Genomic DNA, 13,636 nt, shown 5'->3' on the forward strand with positions numbered 1-13,636 from the left:
ATAAACTGGCCGTGAACAAATTCGGGCTGGAAATTAGAAGATGGTTTCTAACCATCAGAGGGGTGAGGTTCTGGGACAGCCACCCAGAAGGAGTTGTGGCTCACTGACAGTTTATGTTTTATGCTCCTGAAAGGTCATGCTTCAGGGTTTCAGCCAACCAGCGGCAGGGGTCAGGAAGGGATTTCCCCACCCCCGCACACAGTGTATTCTATTTTTTGTTGCTGTTGTTTTGTTTTTATCTCCTTCCTCTGAAGCAGCAGGGATGGCTGCGGCTGGAGATGGGACACAGGACAGGGCTCTGAGGTGGCACTGAGTATTCTCTCTCAAGTGCTTGGCTGGATGGTTCTTGCTCACGTGCTCAGGATTAAACTGATCGCATTAGGTGGGGTGGGGAAGGAGTTTTCCCCCAGCTCAGATTGGCAGGGACTTTAGGGGTTTTTTGCCTTCCTCTGCAGCGTGTGGGTCACGTGACAGGATTATCTGGGTGTATCTCACTTAACCATTTCACTGCCATTGCGGGGACCTCGCATAGGGTCCCTCCTATTCTCTGCCTGTGGAACACACCATGTCTCCTGTGGGCTGTAATATACTGGTCCCATTTCAGTTGCTGGGTTTAGCGGGCAGGTGCTTGGTGGAGTGGGTGGCCCTGTGACATATAGGAGCTCGGAGAGGTGATCAGATGGTCCTTTCTAGCCTGAAACTCTATGACCCTGAGCCCCAGCCGTGGCCCAGAACCCCACTGGGCTAGGCGCTGTACAGGCACAGAACAAAGAGACGGGCCCTTCCCTTCCCTCCTAAGTTATTGCTAATTCTGCCGAGCTGGGCTCTAAAACTCTTCTCTGAGCGTGAAGTTTAAACCATGTGGAATTTAGCTCCTGTGAAAACCGTTTGTTCAGGTTATTGTCACCCCTTTGCCAAGTACTCCTTCACACAACACAACCGTCAACCTGTGGAACTCACTGCCGAGGGATGGCCAAAGGTATAAATGGATTAAAAAAATAATTAGATAAGTTCACGGAGGAGAGGTCCATCAATGGCTATTAGCCAGGATGGCTAAGAGTGTCACGGCCAGATGCTGGGACTGGACAACAAGAGATGGATCAGTCAAGAGTTGCCCTGTTCTGTTGCCCTGAAGCATCTGGCACTGGCCACTGTTGGAAGACAGGATACTGGGCTTGACGGACCAATAGTTTGACCCAGGATGGCCATACTTATGTTCCTTAAGTTTCTTAAGCTGTAGAGGATACCCAGAGCCTCACAGCTCAGCTTTCCACTGGAGGAGATACATTCTTAAAGGCAGGTTGTTTATTTTTATATTATATGTGCCAGGCCTTGCACAGAGATGGTGTTGTATTCATTTAGATGGAATATGTGGGCCAAAGGTGTTAACACAACCCAGTCGCTGTCCAACATTAAACAGTGCTCAACAAGATTCAGGGTTTGGCCTCCAGGGAGCTTAGCCTGCTTAGGGCCACGGCAAATGCACCATCATTTTTTTTTTTAACCTTCTATTAAAGCTACAGAAAGGAAGGAAAACCAGCTAATGCCTTTGAAATGTGAAGTATTGAGTAGGGCTTTCACATGAACAAGTCCTGTCCCCTTTCCCTTTATCTGGAGAGTTTTAGAGGAAAACACTCCTTGTCTCTCCTACGGTACCCAAGACGGTAACGATCCTTCTGGCGAAAAGAGATGAGGTTAGCTGAGGTGGGCTGGAGCTGTGGTTGTTGCCGCTGGTGTTTGAATCTGATCCCGTTTCATCTCAGGTGGTGTGTGGGGTTCAGCAGGAGCCAGTACGGGTGGTGATATCGTCTGGGTTCCTCTCTCTGGCCCAGACATCTTTGAGGATTAGGGCAGAGGCCAGATGTCCCAGGAGACGGTGGGGGTGACTGTCATGATGGTGAAGCTTTCTACATAGCCTCCATCTGTTCTTTTTCTATTCCCCCCCCCCAAAAAAAATCTTTCTTTAAGGACCCACAAAGGGAGTCATGAGTGGAACTGCCTGTCCCCTCATTATTTTGGCCACCAATTAGGCCTAGTTTCTGACACACAATTTTGGTTCATTAATTGCCAGTTCCACGTCTTCTGGTTTTACCAAGCATGACTTTAAGACAGTCCTTGAGTTATCTCCATGGGCCTCTTTGTTTAGACTACCTCAGTTTTCCTTTTCCCATTGACATTTGTTATTGTAGGTTATTGTGACATTTTATAAACTTCTACAGGCTTTTTACAGTTGGGCTTACAAATAGGGCAAATGTATAGTCCCAATTATTACAACAGGGGTCAGTATGCAGGGGAAATCCTTTCTTTCAGAAATCTCAGCATGCCACCAATGATCGATGCACCGAGAGCAACTAACTGTGTCTCAGAAATCAGCTCTAGTCAGAAAGAAACTCACGGCTCCTCCTAAAAAGAAACTGCTTCACAAAACTAACCATAATTCAAACATGTCTCCAAAGACTGACCATTTGCTCGCACGCCAAGAAAAAAGCCTATACGCAGCAGTGCCACCTGGTGACTCCTGCCATATTATTATTATTGTTTGTTTTATGATGTCAACTAGGTGTTGTAGCTCTGTTGTGCTAGGCGCTGTACAAACACAGAACAAAAAGATGGTTCCGGCCCTGAGGAGTATAAGACGAGATACAACAAGTGGATTTAACAAATAGTCAGGCAGAACATAAGGCAAATGGTGGACAAATCAAATCAGTGGGATAAGCAATGTACCACTTACCTCTTCAGTGCCATGATTGGGTTAGGGTAGACTGGAAAGGCTGTATTAGATGGGGTTCACATGCCCCCCCATCACCTCTCCTTCCCTCTCCCCTAGGAGCCACCTGCGTCTTGCGTCCCAAGTTCTCCGTCTCCCAGTTCTGGGATGACTGCCGGCGATACCACGTCTCTGTGATCCAGTATGTAGGGGAGGTGATGCGCTATCTGTGCAATGCGCCCAAGGTAACCCAACGCCTTTCCCAGGGGCCAGGGGGATGCTAGATGGTCTTTGGTTGCTAATCCCAATGTGGCAGGTGGGGCAAAGCAGTATGGAGTCTGCTATGTCGTGTTGTTATTATTATTATTAATACAGGGTACCAGCACAGCACCAATTTAACCACAGAGTCCTTCATTAAATCCAGACGGCCAAGTGGTATTTACACAACTGCTCCAAACTAGCCTTAAATGTCTAGGCAGTCATCACCTCCATACAATAATGTGCAGTGATAAGTTTTGATCGGCAACTTATAACAGAATTAGCTTAAACCCACATTGGCTGGCGCCAACTGGTCAGACAGATACCAGCAACAAATATTTGAAGAGTTCACCCTTTTATGCTTTATCTACTGGAACCCCGGGTGCCGGAACAGGAGGGTCCGGGAGCCATGGCCCCATTCCTCCCACTGGCCACAAGGGCAAGCGATAGGTGGGAGGGGGCGGAGAGGAGAGAGTAGGGGGTGGGGCCTCAGGAGGAAGAGGTGTTGTGGAGGCGGGGCCATGGTTCGGGCGCCAGTGGGTCCCGCGCTTTTCGGGAGCTTCCACCGCTCCTGACTGGAACCTACATGACTATTGTCACTGCTCCTTGAATTCTGTTCTTCGCTAAAACAGGTTAGAATCATCCCTGGTAATTGGGGCTTTTTAAGCTCAGTATTTCCAACACGATCTCTCCAGACCTTCCCAGAACTTCTCAACACAAATTGGCAAGCATGATATAGTCGTTAGCCAAGTTAATTTAACCCTTTATATACCTATCCAATCCTTCCCCTGAGGGTGAAATTCAGAGATGAGTTCAAGGGCCATCTTGACCAACTACAGAGAATGAACCATCGTCAGGCCTGGTCCAAAATGTTCTCTCTAAATTCTTTTTTGATGGAAAAAATTAGTTTGTTGACTAAGCAAATTTTTTTCACGGAAAGTTTCTACTCTCTGTGGAAAATTGCGGTTTTTTGTCCAAAAAACAAATGCCCAAAAATCGAAAAATTTCAGCTGAAAACTGAAATATTTTGATTCTGAAATGCTGCCATGGTGCCACATGGGAGTTATAGTTTAGTTGCTTCTTGTTCCAATTTTCCTCTACAGGTCAGGCTCCCCGTAGACTACATCTCCCAGGATGTACTACAACCAGGAACTCCCATGATTCACCTACTGCCTCCCCTCTCCAAGAGAGGTATCATGGTGCATCATCGGAGATGTAGTCTAACCAAGGAGCCCAGCCTGTAGAGGAGAATGGGAGTATCAGGCACCTGGACTATGTTTCTCATGATACGCCACAACCAGGGACTCCCATGATGCACCTACTGTCTCTTCTTTCCAAGGGGGGGGGTTCATCATGGTGCATTATGGGAGATGTAGTCCAACTAGAAGCACCTGGACAACCAGTCCTATGAACACCCTGTGACGGGTTGGATCACAGAAACCCCCTTGGAAGCTGCCATCTGATATGCCAAGACTACTTCTACCCCTGCTTTCCCTGCCAGCTCAGGACTCCAGCACCCTGTCTTGCTGAGCCAGACACACCCGTCTGCTCCAACAAAGACCCAGGGTCTGAATTACTTGCCCAAAAACTGCAGGTTTACCTGAAAGCAGCTAGCAGAAGTGTTCCTGTCTTTAACACTCAGATGCCCAACTCCCAATGGGGTCTAAACCCAAATAAATCCGTTTTACCCTGTATAAAGCGTATGCAGGGTAAACTCATAAATTGTTCACCCTCTATAACACTGATAGAGAGATATGCACAGCTGTTTGATCCCCCAGGTATTAATACATACTCTGGGTCAATTAATAAGTAAAAAGTGATTTTATTAAATACAGAAAGTAGGATTTAAGTGGTTCAAAGTAGTAACAGACAGAACAAAGTAAGTCACCAAGCAAAATAAAATAAAATGCGCAAATCTATGTCTAATCAAACTGAATACAGTTAAGATCCTCACCAGTTCCAGAGTGCTCCCTTTTACAGACTAATCTCCTTTTAGCCTGGGTCCAGCAATCACTCACACCCCTTGCAGTCACTGCCCTTTGTTCCAGTTTCTTCCAAGTATCCTGGGGGGTGGAGAGGCTCTCTCTTTAGCCAGCTGAAGACCACATGGAGGGGTCTCCCAGGGGTTTAAATAGACTTTCTCTTGTGGGTGGAGACCCTCTCCTCACTCCTATGCAAAGTCCAGCTCCAAGATGGAGTTTAGGAGTCACCTGGGCAAGTCACATGTCCATGCATGACTCACAGTTTTTACAGGTAGCAGCCATTGTTTACATGCTACTTTGAATGTCCTCAAGTAGACTTCTTATGTGGATTGAAGCATTCCAAGGTCCATTGTCCTTTAAGTGTTTCTTGATTAGGTACTTCATTTCAACCTTCCTTTCTCCAGGAACTGACCAAATGCTCTACTAAGGTTATTTAGAACAGGAGTACTTGTGGCACCTTAGAGACTAACAAATTTATTAGAGCATAAGCTTTCGTGGGCTACAGCCCACTTCTTCGGATGCATATAGAGTGGAACATATATTGAGGAGATATATATACACACATACAGAGAGCATAAACAGGTGGGAGTTGTCTTACCAACTGTGAGAGGCCAATTAAGTAAGAGAAAAAAACTTTTGAAGTGATAATCAAGATAGCTCAGTACAGACAGTTTGATAAGAAGTGTGAGAATACTTACAAGGGGAGATAAATTCAATGTTTGTAACGGCTCAGCCATTCCCAGTCCCAGAGTTGGTAAGACAACTCCCACCTGTTGATGCTCTCTGTATGTGCATATATATATCTCCTCAATATATGTTCCACTCTATATGCATCCGAAGAAGTGGGCTATAGTCCACGAAAGCTTATGCTCTAATAAATTTGTTAGTCTCTAAGGTGCCACAAGTACTCCTGTTCTTTTTGCGGACACAGACTAACACGGCTACTACTCTGAAACCTAAGGTTATTTAGAAATCAAGGCAGTACACAGCCAACATTCATAACATTCATAACTTTGAATACAAAAATGATACATGCACACAAATAGGATTAATACATTCAGTAGATCATAACTTTTGAGATATGTTACCTGGCATATGCAGCATAAAACACATTCTAAGCATATTTCCATAAAGCCTTATGGGATGGCATCACACACCCCAGCAGAATTTCAGAACTGAAGTATTTGGGCTTGCGCTGAAATTTTTCAGTCGTCACATTTTTTTTTTTGCCATTTTTCCAACAGGAAACAAAGGAACAAACATTTTTCAGCCAACTCCACTGGGAATTTGCAGAGCTAAAAATCAGGGTCCCCCAGAGCTTGAGCGAAAGGGGCCAGACTCTGGAAGCTGTAATAGGCCCGCTGTAGATCAGGCATAGATGGACACGCCCCACGTATGTCCCACCTGAATGGTCAAAATAGTGGTTTAAGGGGTATCGATGCCTTATGGTGGCAGTTCTTTGTATCACCCACTGGTGAGTCTATGTAACAAATCCCGCCCCCCATGCCAACCTACAATGGCTATGAGTCGGTTACAATCTTAAGCTGTAGCAGCTCCTGGTTTTAGTGCTGAGGTCGCTGGTTCAGTCTCTGGTGTGTCAGCCAAGAGGGTAAATGTCACATGTGCCCGGGGAGATTTCACCCTCTGTGTTCCTAGCCAAGGTCCCTTGTCCTATGCAGCACCCTGGAGCTCTGGCTTGTGTTGGCCTCAAAATAGGGTTTCTGTGGCACCGTTGCTTCTTTAGCCACAGTCCAGGGTCTTACCGGGGTGTTTCCATGAGGATGATAAATCAATGAGGCGAGTCAGGGATATTCTCAGTGTGATCTTCTTTATTCACCAACCCACTCCCAAACAAACTTACCAAGTCCTGTTTCCCTGAGTGCTGTGGGAACAAACAGCAGCAGGCAACTTCCTGGCTGCAAGATCCCCATGTCTGCCCCTCCAGCAGGCTCTGTGCCCAAGAAGCTCCATCCCTGCTCATCCCAGAGTCACACTCGCTCTCTTCCTCCTGGCTTTTTGCTCCCACAGCCCAGCCCCCACGTTTGCAATCAGGGAACCTCCCCCTCATGGTCTCACGTCCTAGCTCTGCCCCGCCACGTAGCCTGCTGCCTTGGGTGGTTGCCCGACAGCTGTTATTACCACATAAAGGGGCTGGGTTGCTCCTTCTTTTGATCTTGAAAGCGGATGCTCAGCGCCCACTCCCTGGATGGCTGCTACTGACTCCTTACAGCACAACATGGGGGCATATAGGGTGCATGGGCACCTTGGTAGATCCCTGAACTAGCGTGAGACCCAGGGTGAGACCTGGCCTCCTCTCTGTGCCACTCCTGGACTCCTGCCCTGTTTGCCTTGCAGAGGGAGAATGAACGAGAGCACAAAGTGCGGCTGGCTGTGGGTAACGGCCTGAGGGTGGAGGTCTGGAAGGAATTCCTCCAGCGCTTTGGGCCCATCTGCATCTGCGAGTTCTACGGGGCCACAGAGGGGAACACTGGGTTCGTTAACTACACGGGGAAGATTGGAGCGGTGGGAAGGGCCAACTTCATCTATAAGGTGAGGAATGCTACTCTGCCTCTCCCCTACCATGGTGGTCATTTCCCTAGTGCCCATTACCGGTTTCTTCCCCAGCTGGGACAGGTGTGGAGGCTGAGCACAGATGATGAGGGTCTCTCTAGCCATTTGGCCTCTCTTACTGTGGTTCATCAACAACACTGAGATGAAACAGATTCCTGCATCCATTTCCCCCGGGATGTGAGGTTATGTTGATATTTCGCCCCCACAGGCTGTGAAAAGTGTTGGTGCGTCAGAAAGAGTCCGGTTAGGTTAGGCCCTGGGAGGCTTGGGGATTGAAAGTGAAAGGCCTTAAGGACCCCAATCTATTTAGCTTATCAGAAAGAAGACTGAGTGGTGAAGAAGTATCTTCATGGATAGGAGACACCAGACTCTTTAACCTAGTGGGAAAAGGCAAGACTGTCTGCCTTCTGGAAGAGCTGTTAGCCAAACATGAGTTGTATTGTTCAGGACAGGGACAATCAGGAGAAATTCTCTGGCCTTTGTTATACAGCAGGTCAGATTGGCTTGGCTACATTTGAAACACTGCCGCTGTAACGCTTCAGAGTGGACACTCCCTGCACCAGCGGAGGGGTTCTCCTGCACGCCAGACAGAGAGAACTTTGGTTTTACCCCACTGGCTATCCAGAAGTCACACAAGCAATTCCCTTAGACACTCCAGTTTCCCAGTAGCACCACCAGTGCCACTCATTATGGGGACGAATGGTTATGAAAACCAATACCCCAGTAAAAGAAAAAGGTTCTCCTGATCCCAAAGGACCAAGCCCCAGACCCAGGTCAATATACAAATCAGATCTTACCCACAAATCACGCTGTTGCCAATCCCTTAGAATCTAAAATCTAAAGGTTTATTCATAAAAGGAAAAAGATAAAGATGAGACTAGAATTGGTTAAATGGAATCAATGACATACAGTAATGGCAAAGTTCTTGGTTCAGGCTTGTAGCAGTGATGGAATAAATTGCAGGTTCAAATCAAGTCTCTGGAGTTCATCCACAGCTGGGATGGGTCATTCAGTCCTTTGTTCAGAGCTTCAGTTTGTAGCAAAGTCCCTCCAGAGGCAAGAAACAGGATTGAAGACAAGATGGAGGAGATGCAGCTGCTTTTTATATTCTTTCTCTTGTGGGTGGAAACCCTTGGTTCTCCTGTGCAAGATCACAGCAAGATGGAGTTTGGAGTCACATGGGCAAGTCACATGTCCATGCATGACTCAGTTCTTTACAGGCCGATGCCATTGTCTACATGTTAGTTTGAACGTTCCCAGGAAAGCTCAGATGTGGATTGACGTCTCCCAAAGTCCATTGTCAGCTAAGTGTTTATTGACTGGGCACTTACTGAGAATAGTCCTTTCTCAAGAAGCTGACCAAATGCTTCACTGAGGCTACTTAGACTCAAAACACATTGATATACAAGTACATAGCCAATATTCATAACTTCAACTACAAAAGTGACACACCCATACAGATAGCATAATTATAATAAGCAAATCATAACCTTTCCATAGACACATCACACAACAACCTTTGTACAATATTTGCTGAAAATATATAACAGTGGTTGCAACAATGATCTATACGGTCACAGGTTATGTCAGTAATGTCACACCCCCAACGCTGTACATTATTTATTAGATATATTATGGTAGCACTAGGACCCCCAGTTATGGACCTCCTTGTGCTAGGCACTGTACTTTATCTATTAGGTGTATTATGGTAGAGCCTAAGAGCCCCAGCCATGGATCCTGGCCCTATTGTGCAAGGCGCTGTACAAACCTAGAACAAAAAGATGCCAAATTATCCTTATTTTCACCTCATCATTTGTCTGATTGGACGGTGAGCTCTTTGGGGCAGAGATTGTCTCTCACTAAATGTCCAGCACAGTCTTGGTTGGTTCCTCTAACAATACTATGCAGCGCAGGCTGCATCCACAGCCCTGCCTGATGGTGATTCAGCCTTGGAGCTTTGCAATCCGGCCCTCGAGAAGGAAGGGACCATGTTCTAGCTCAGCACTGGGGCATGAAAGCGTCATTGCCGGGGCAACTAGCATCCAATAAGATCTCCTTGCGGCACTGAAGAATTGAGAAGGGTCATCTGCTTGGAGAGGGCTTCGAGCACCTCTTTATGCCGGTGATTTCTGCCCCTTTGCTTCTCCCCAAGTGCCAAGGAGTTCAAGGATCTCGGCACAGCTCCATGCTGCGGCACGAGGCGCTGCACGATAGTGAACAACGCTGCTCAATGCTGAGGTGCACAACTCCAGGAGTATCCTGGCTTCACACCAGCATTGGAACAGGCAGGTGACATCCAGGCGATGAGACCTCAGGGCAGGGGAAGGCAGATGGATAAGCAGAGAGGCCGATCCTGGCGAAACGCACAGCAGTGTGGGATAGCGGTGGGCGGACCCTCAAGCTCCTGCCAACGAACCAGTGCCTTTGTCCATCCTAAATACGCAATGATTTCAATCCACTTACCAAGCGGATTGTATTTTTCCAGCATGGTCCAACCGTTTTTCAACGCTGCGGGCCAGAGGTTAATTTTGGGGCTACCTCCGTGGCCCTCGTGCAGAAATATAATTCCAGATTCTAGTATCAGATCAGTTTTGAAGGATTTAGCCACTAATAGGGTTCAGAAGTAATAAAATAAATTAAATAAAAGAATAGCTCACCTCCTCGTGAAAACCCCGGGGAAAAGGTTTTTCTCACACTAGAATCCCAAGGTCGACAACAATAGTTGTATTGGTAAGTCGGAGACAGCAAGGCATTGTGATTGTCCGTTACTTTCCACCACTCAAGCAGTCTTCCATGCTGTATTCCCCACATCAACTTTCCTGAATTGCAGCCATTGATAGGGAAGGTGGCAGATCCTGATAATGGGCACATGAGGGACGCTGGCGTTATTTTTCCAGCTGATTTCCGTCTTTGTCGCCCCGTTGCTTTCCAGATGCTCGCGCCCTTCGAGTTGATCCGGTACAACGTGGAGCAGGATGAACCCGTGCGAGATGAGAGAGGGTGCTGCATCCGAGTCCCCACCGGTAAGAATAACAGGCTGGCCATCGGGAGGCGCTGATGCGGGGAGTGGGCCCCTTGGGGAGGACGCATGGTGCAGCGGTTACAGTCTTAGCCTAGGCTCAGATCCACTGAGCATAAGGGAAACTTGGTGCCTAAATACCATTGAAGATCTGTGCCTCGGTTGCTGTTTTGTGAAATGAAGCTAATAGCCCAGCCCTACCTTACAGGGGGAATTGTCAGAATCAGAGCATTAGAAGACTGTGAGACACTCCCGTACTCACAGCAGCCACATAAGTCCCCTAACTAGAGAGTGAAATAGTTGATAGCAGGGATGAATGAAAGCCACGGAGCTGGAGAATCTGCAAGACTCATGCCCCGTTGTTTTCAGAGAGGGGGTGGCAAAATCAGTTCAACGTCACCAGCCCTGTCCTCGGTTGTTTTAACCCATTTCATGCACACATCGAATAGACAAGGTTTTCACAGATTTCCTGGCGCGTTTGGATTTAATACGACGTGACATCAAATAGCTAATTCGGTTGAAGTGTCATTTAAGAGAGTCAATCAAATACTTGATACAGCACTATACAGAATACAGAAAGGAAATGTACATACCAATCTGAGACTGGAGAAATTAGGCATCACGTTTCACTTCGCTTTGTTCTAACTCCCCCAAGTCATGCCTTATATACTGGTTTTGGAGAAAGAAAATCCTTGAAGATCTTTCTCTCTCATGCTCTGATCTGATTTTGAAAATTATCAATTTACCGAATCAATAAGCCAATGACAGCTGTAACTATTGTATCTGTACTGAGACCATCTGTAGCCATAATTAGCTCGTAATGACTCAGACATCAGTCAATACATTACTCAATGCTGTGACATTGATTATAGCACACGTCCGCTGTACCAAATGTGCCCTGTGCGTTTTATCAATTACATGTTGTCATTTATAACCATCCTTCACCAATTACACCATCTCGTCCACTACAACATACATCGAAAGTAAGGCATGTGGACTAGGTCAGCAAGGTCAGGGGAAAAGCAGATGAGATGGTTAAATACAGTCCTACTTTAAATTACAGACATCCATTAGTCTAAAACAAAACAGTCTTTGGCATTAGAGTTGGTAATATTTAAAAAATGGACACTCCAGCAGGAGTCCTGGAACCTCCCCTGCCCCACCTCTTCCCCCTCACGGCCCCATCCCCATCCCACCTATTCCCCCCAAAGCCCTGCCCCTGCCCCTGAGGTCCTGCCCCCGTCCACTCTTCTTCTTCCCTCTCCCCTGTCGCTCACTGCTTTTCCCCTCCCACTCCCTACTCCCGCCCGGGTCAGGAGGGATTTGCCTGTGGAGCGGAAGCTGGGAGCTGCAGCATTCTGATGCAGGTCAGAGTTGGGGGGAGGGATAGCTCAGTGGTTTGAGCATTGGCTTGCTAAACCCAGGGTTGTGAGCTCAATCCTTGAGGGGGATACTTAGGGATCTGGGGCAAAAATCTGTCTGGAGATTGGTCCTGCTGTGAGCAGGGAGTTAGACTTGATGATCTTCTGAGATCCCTTCTAACCCATATATTCCATGAAGGTAGGAGGCAGCCAGGGCTGGTACAGATGATGACCCAGTCCCTTCCTGGCTTGCAGTAACTGGACTTTGGGTGTCCAGTCAGTAGATCTGACCAGACACTGTCAGGTCCCCTTTTTGACCAGACTTTCCCAACTAAAACTGGGCACCTGGCCACCCTAGAGTTTAGACAGTATTTTGGTTTAACACAGAAAATATTCTCGAATTTTTTGGTCAAAGAATCACAATAGTTAAATACAGAAGAAGCATACAGTACTAACATAGTCTAGTCTGACCTCATGCATATCACAGGCCAGAGATCATCACCAAGTAATTCCTTCATCAAGCCCAGAACTTCTGATTGAGTTACAGGGCGACATTATTGATAATCATCCAGGGTATGTCTGCACAGCAACTAGACACCCGCTGCTGCTGGCCCGTGGCAGCTGACTCTGGCTTGTGGGGCTCGGGCTGCGGGGAGGTTTCATTGCTGTGAGGAGGGAGGGTCCCAGAGCCCAGGCTCCAAGCCGAGTCCGGAAGTCTACAAAACAATGAAACAGCCTGCAGCCCGAGTCAGCAGTAACAGGCCAGCCGTGGGTGTCTAGTTGCCAATGTAGACATACCCACAATCTTGATTAAGAGACTCCAAAGGTAGAACTAGGCTGCAGGGGTATTCGCAGTACGTGTAGACACACCCTGGCTAGCTTTGATCCAGTGATGCAGAATCCACTTTACATCCCATGGCAAGTTGCTCCTCTTGTGTCCTTTGTTCTTTACACAACAACACAATAGGAAGACAGGAACTTGGCACAGTGGAGTTCCCACACTATGTTGTTGTCAAACTGTACACAATCATGCTAGGCCTAGCTATTCCCACACTGCCACAGAGCACAGCGAGTGCTGTCCCGGAGCCACAGGACCAAGGCTACATCCCAGCTTTTAAACAGTCCCTTTGTGGAACCCCTCAGTGCTCCAGGGTAGCTTCTTCCGTCAGGAGCAGGGAAGAGGGGAAAAGTCTCTCAGCTGGAGTCTACGCACCTCAGCAAGTATTTGCAGTGACACCAGGCGGCGTTTCCAAAACAGTTGGGTTTGTTGGCAAACAGGAACTCAGCCTCGGGAAGTCCTTGGCTCAGCACAGGGAGATAACGGTTAAGACATTGTCCCTCTGGCCAAGCCAATGCAAATCACCGGCCAAGCTTCTATGGGCTCCATTCCAGGCGTTGCCCTCACCGCTCAGCCTCTCCCAAAAGCCGACTCCTTCTCCCCGGCCTGCCACTGGCCCTTTGTTCTCGAGGTAGGGCTTCTGCTCAGCTTCCCTGCTGAGATGGGGGGTGGGGTGGGAACCCACCTCCCTCTGGGCCATTGGTTTCCTTAAGGGTCCCGTTCATTGCATCCCGGGCAGTGAGGGGGTCACACACACCTTACATCTCCTGCGTCGTCCCAATAGCACCCTTTTGCCCTTCCAGAGAGCAGTGCAAAACAGAGGGGAAACTGAGGCATACATGGGCATCACAAAAACATGACTGAAAATTGCCACTTTATCATGAGTGCCCCTAGTGGGCT

The 13,636-nt window shown here is 47.7% G+C and overlaps 1 protein-coding gene across 1 annotated transcript in view; it reads left to right on the forward strand.

Annotated features, from left to right (window-relative positions):
* SLC27A5 (solute carrier family 27 member 5) overlaps positions 1–13,636 on the forward strand; it is a 40,441-nt gene that overhangs the window by 13,050 nt on the left and 13,755 nt on the right. Inside the window, exons 4-6 of the mRNA XM_005311863.4 lie at positions 2,828–2,952; positions 7,303–7,497; positions 10,451–10,541. Coding sequence (XP_005311920.2) covers positions 2,828–2,952; positions 7,303–7,497; positions 10,451–10,541 — 411 coding nt within the window. The remainder of the gene's footprint in view (positions 1–2,827; positions 2,953–7,302; positions 7,498–10,450; positions 10,542–13,636) is intronic.

The sequence above is a fragment of the Chrysemys picta genome, chromosome 17 (genome assembly GCF_011386835.1).
Source record: "Chrysemys picta bellii isolate R12L10 chromosome 17, ASM1138683v2, whole genome shotgun sequence".
Classification (NCBI taxonomy): Eukaryota; Metazoa; Chordata; order Testudines; family Emydidae; genus Chrysemys; species Chrysemys picta.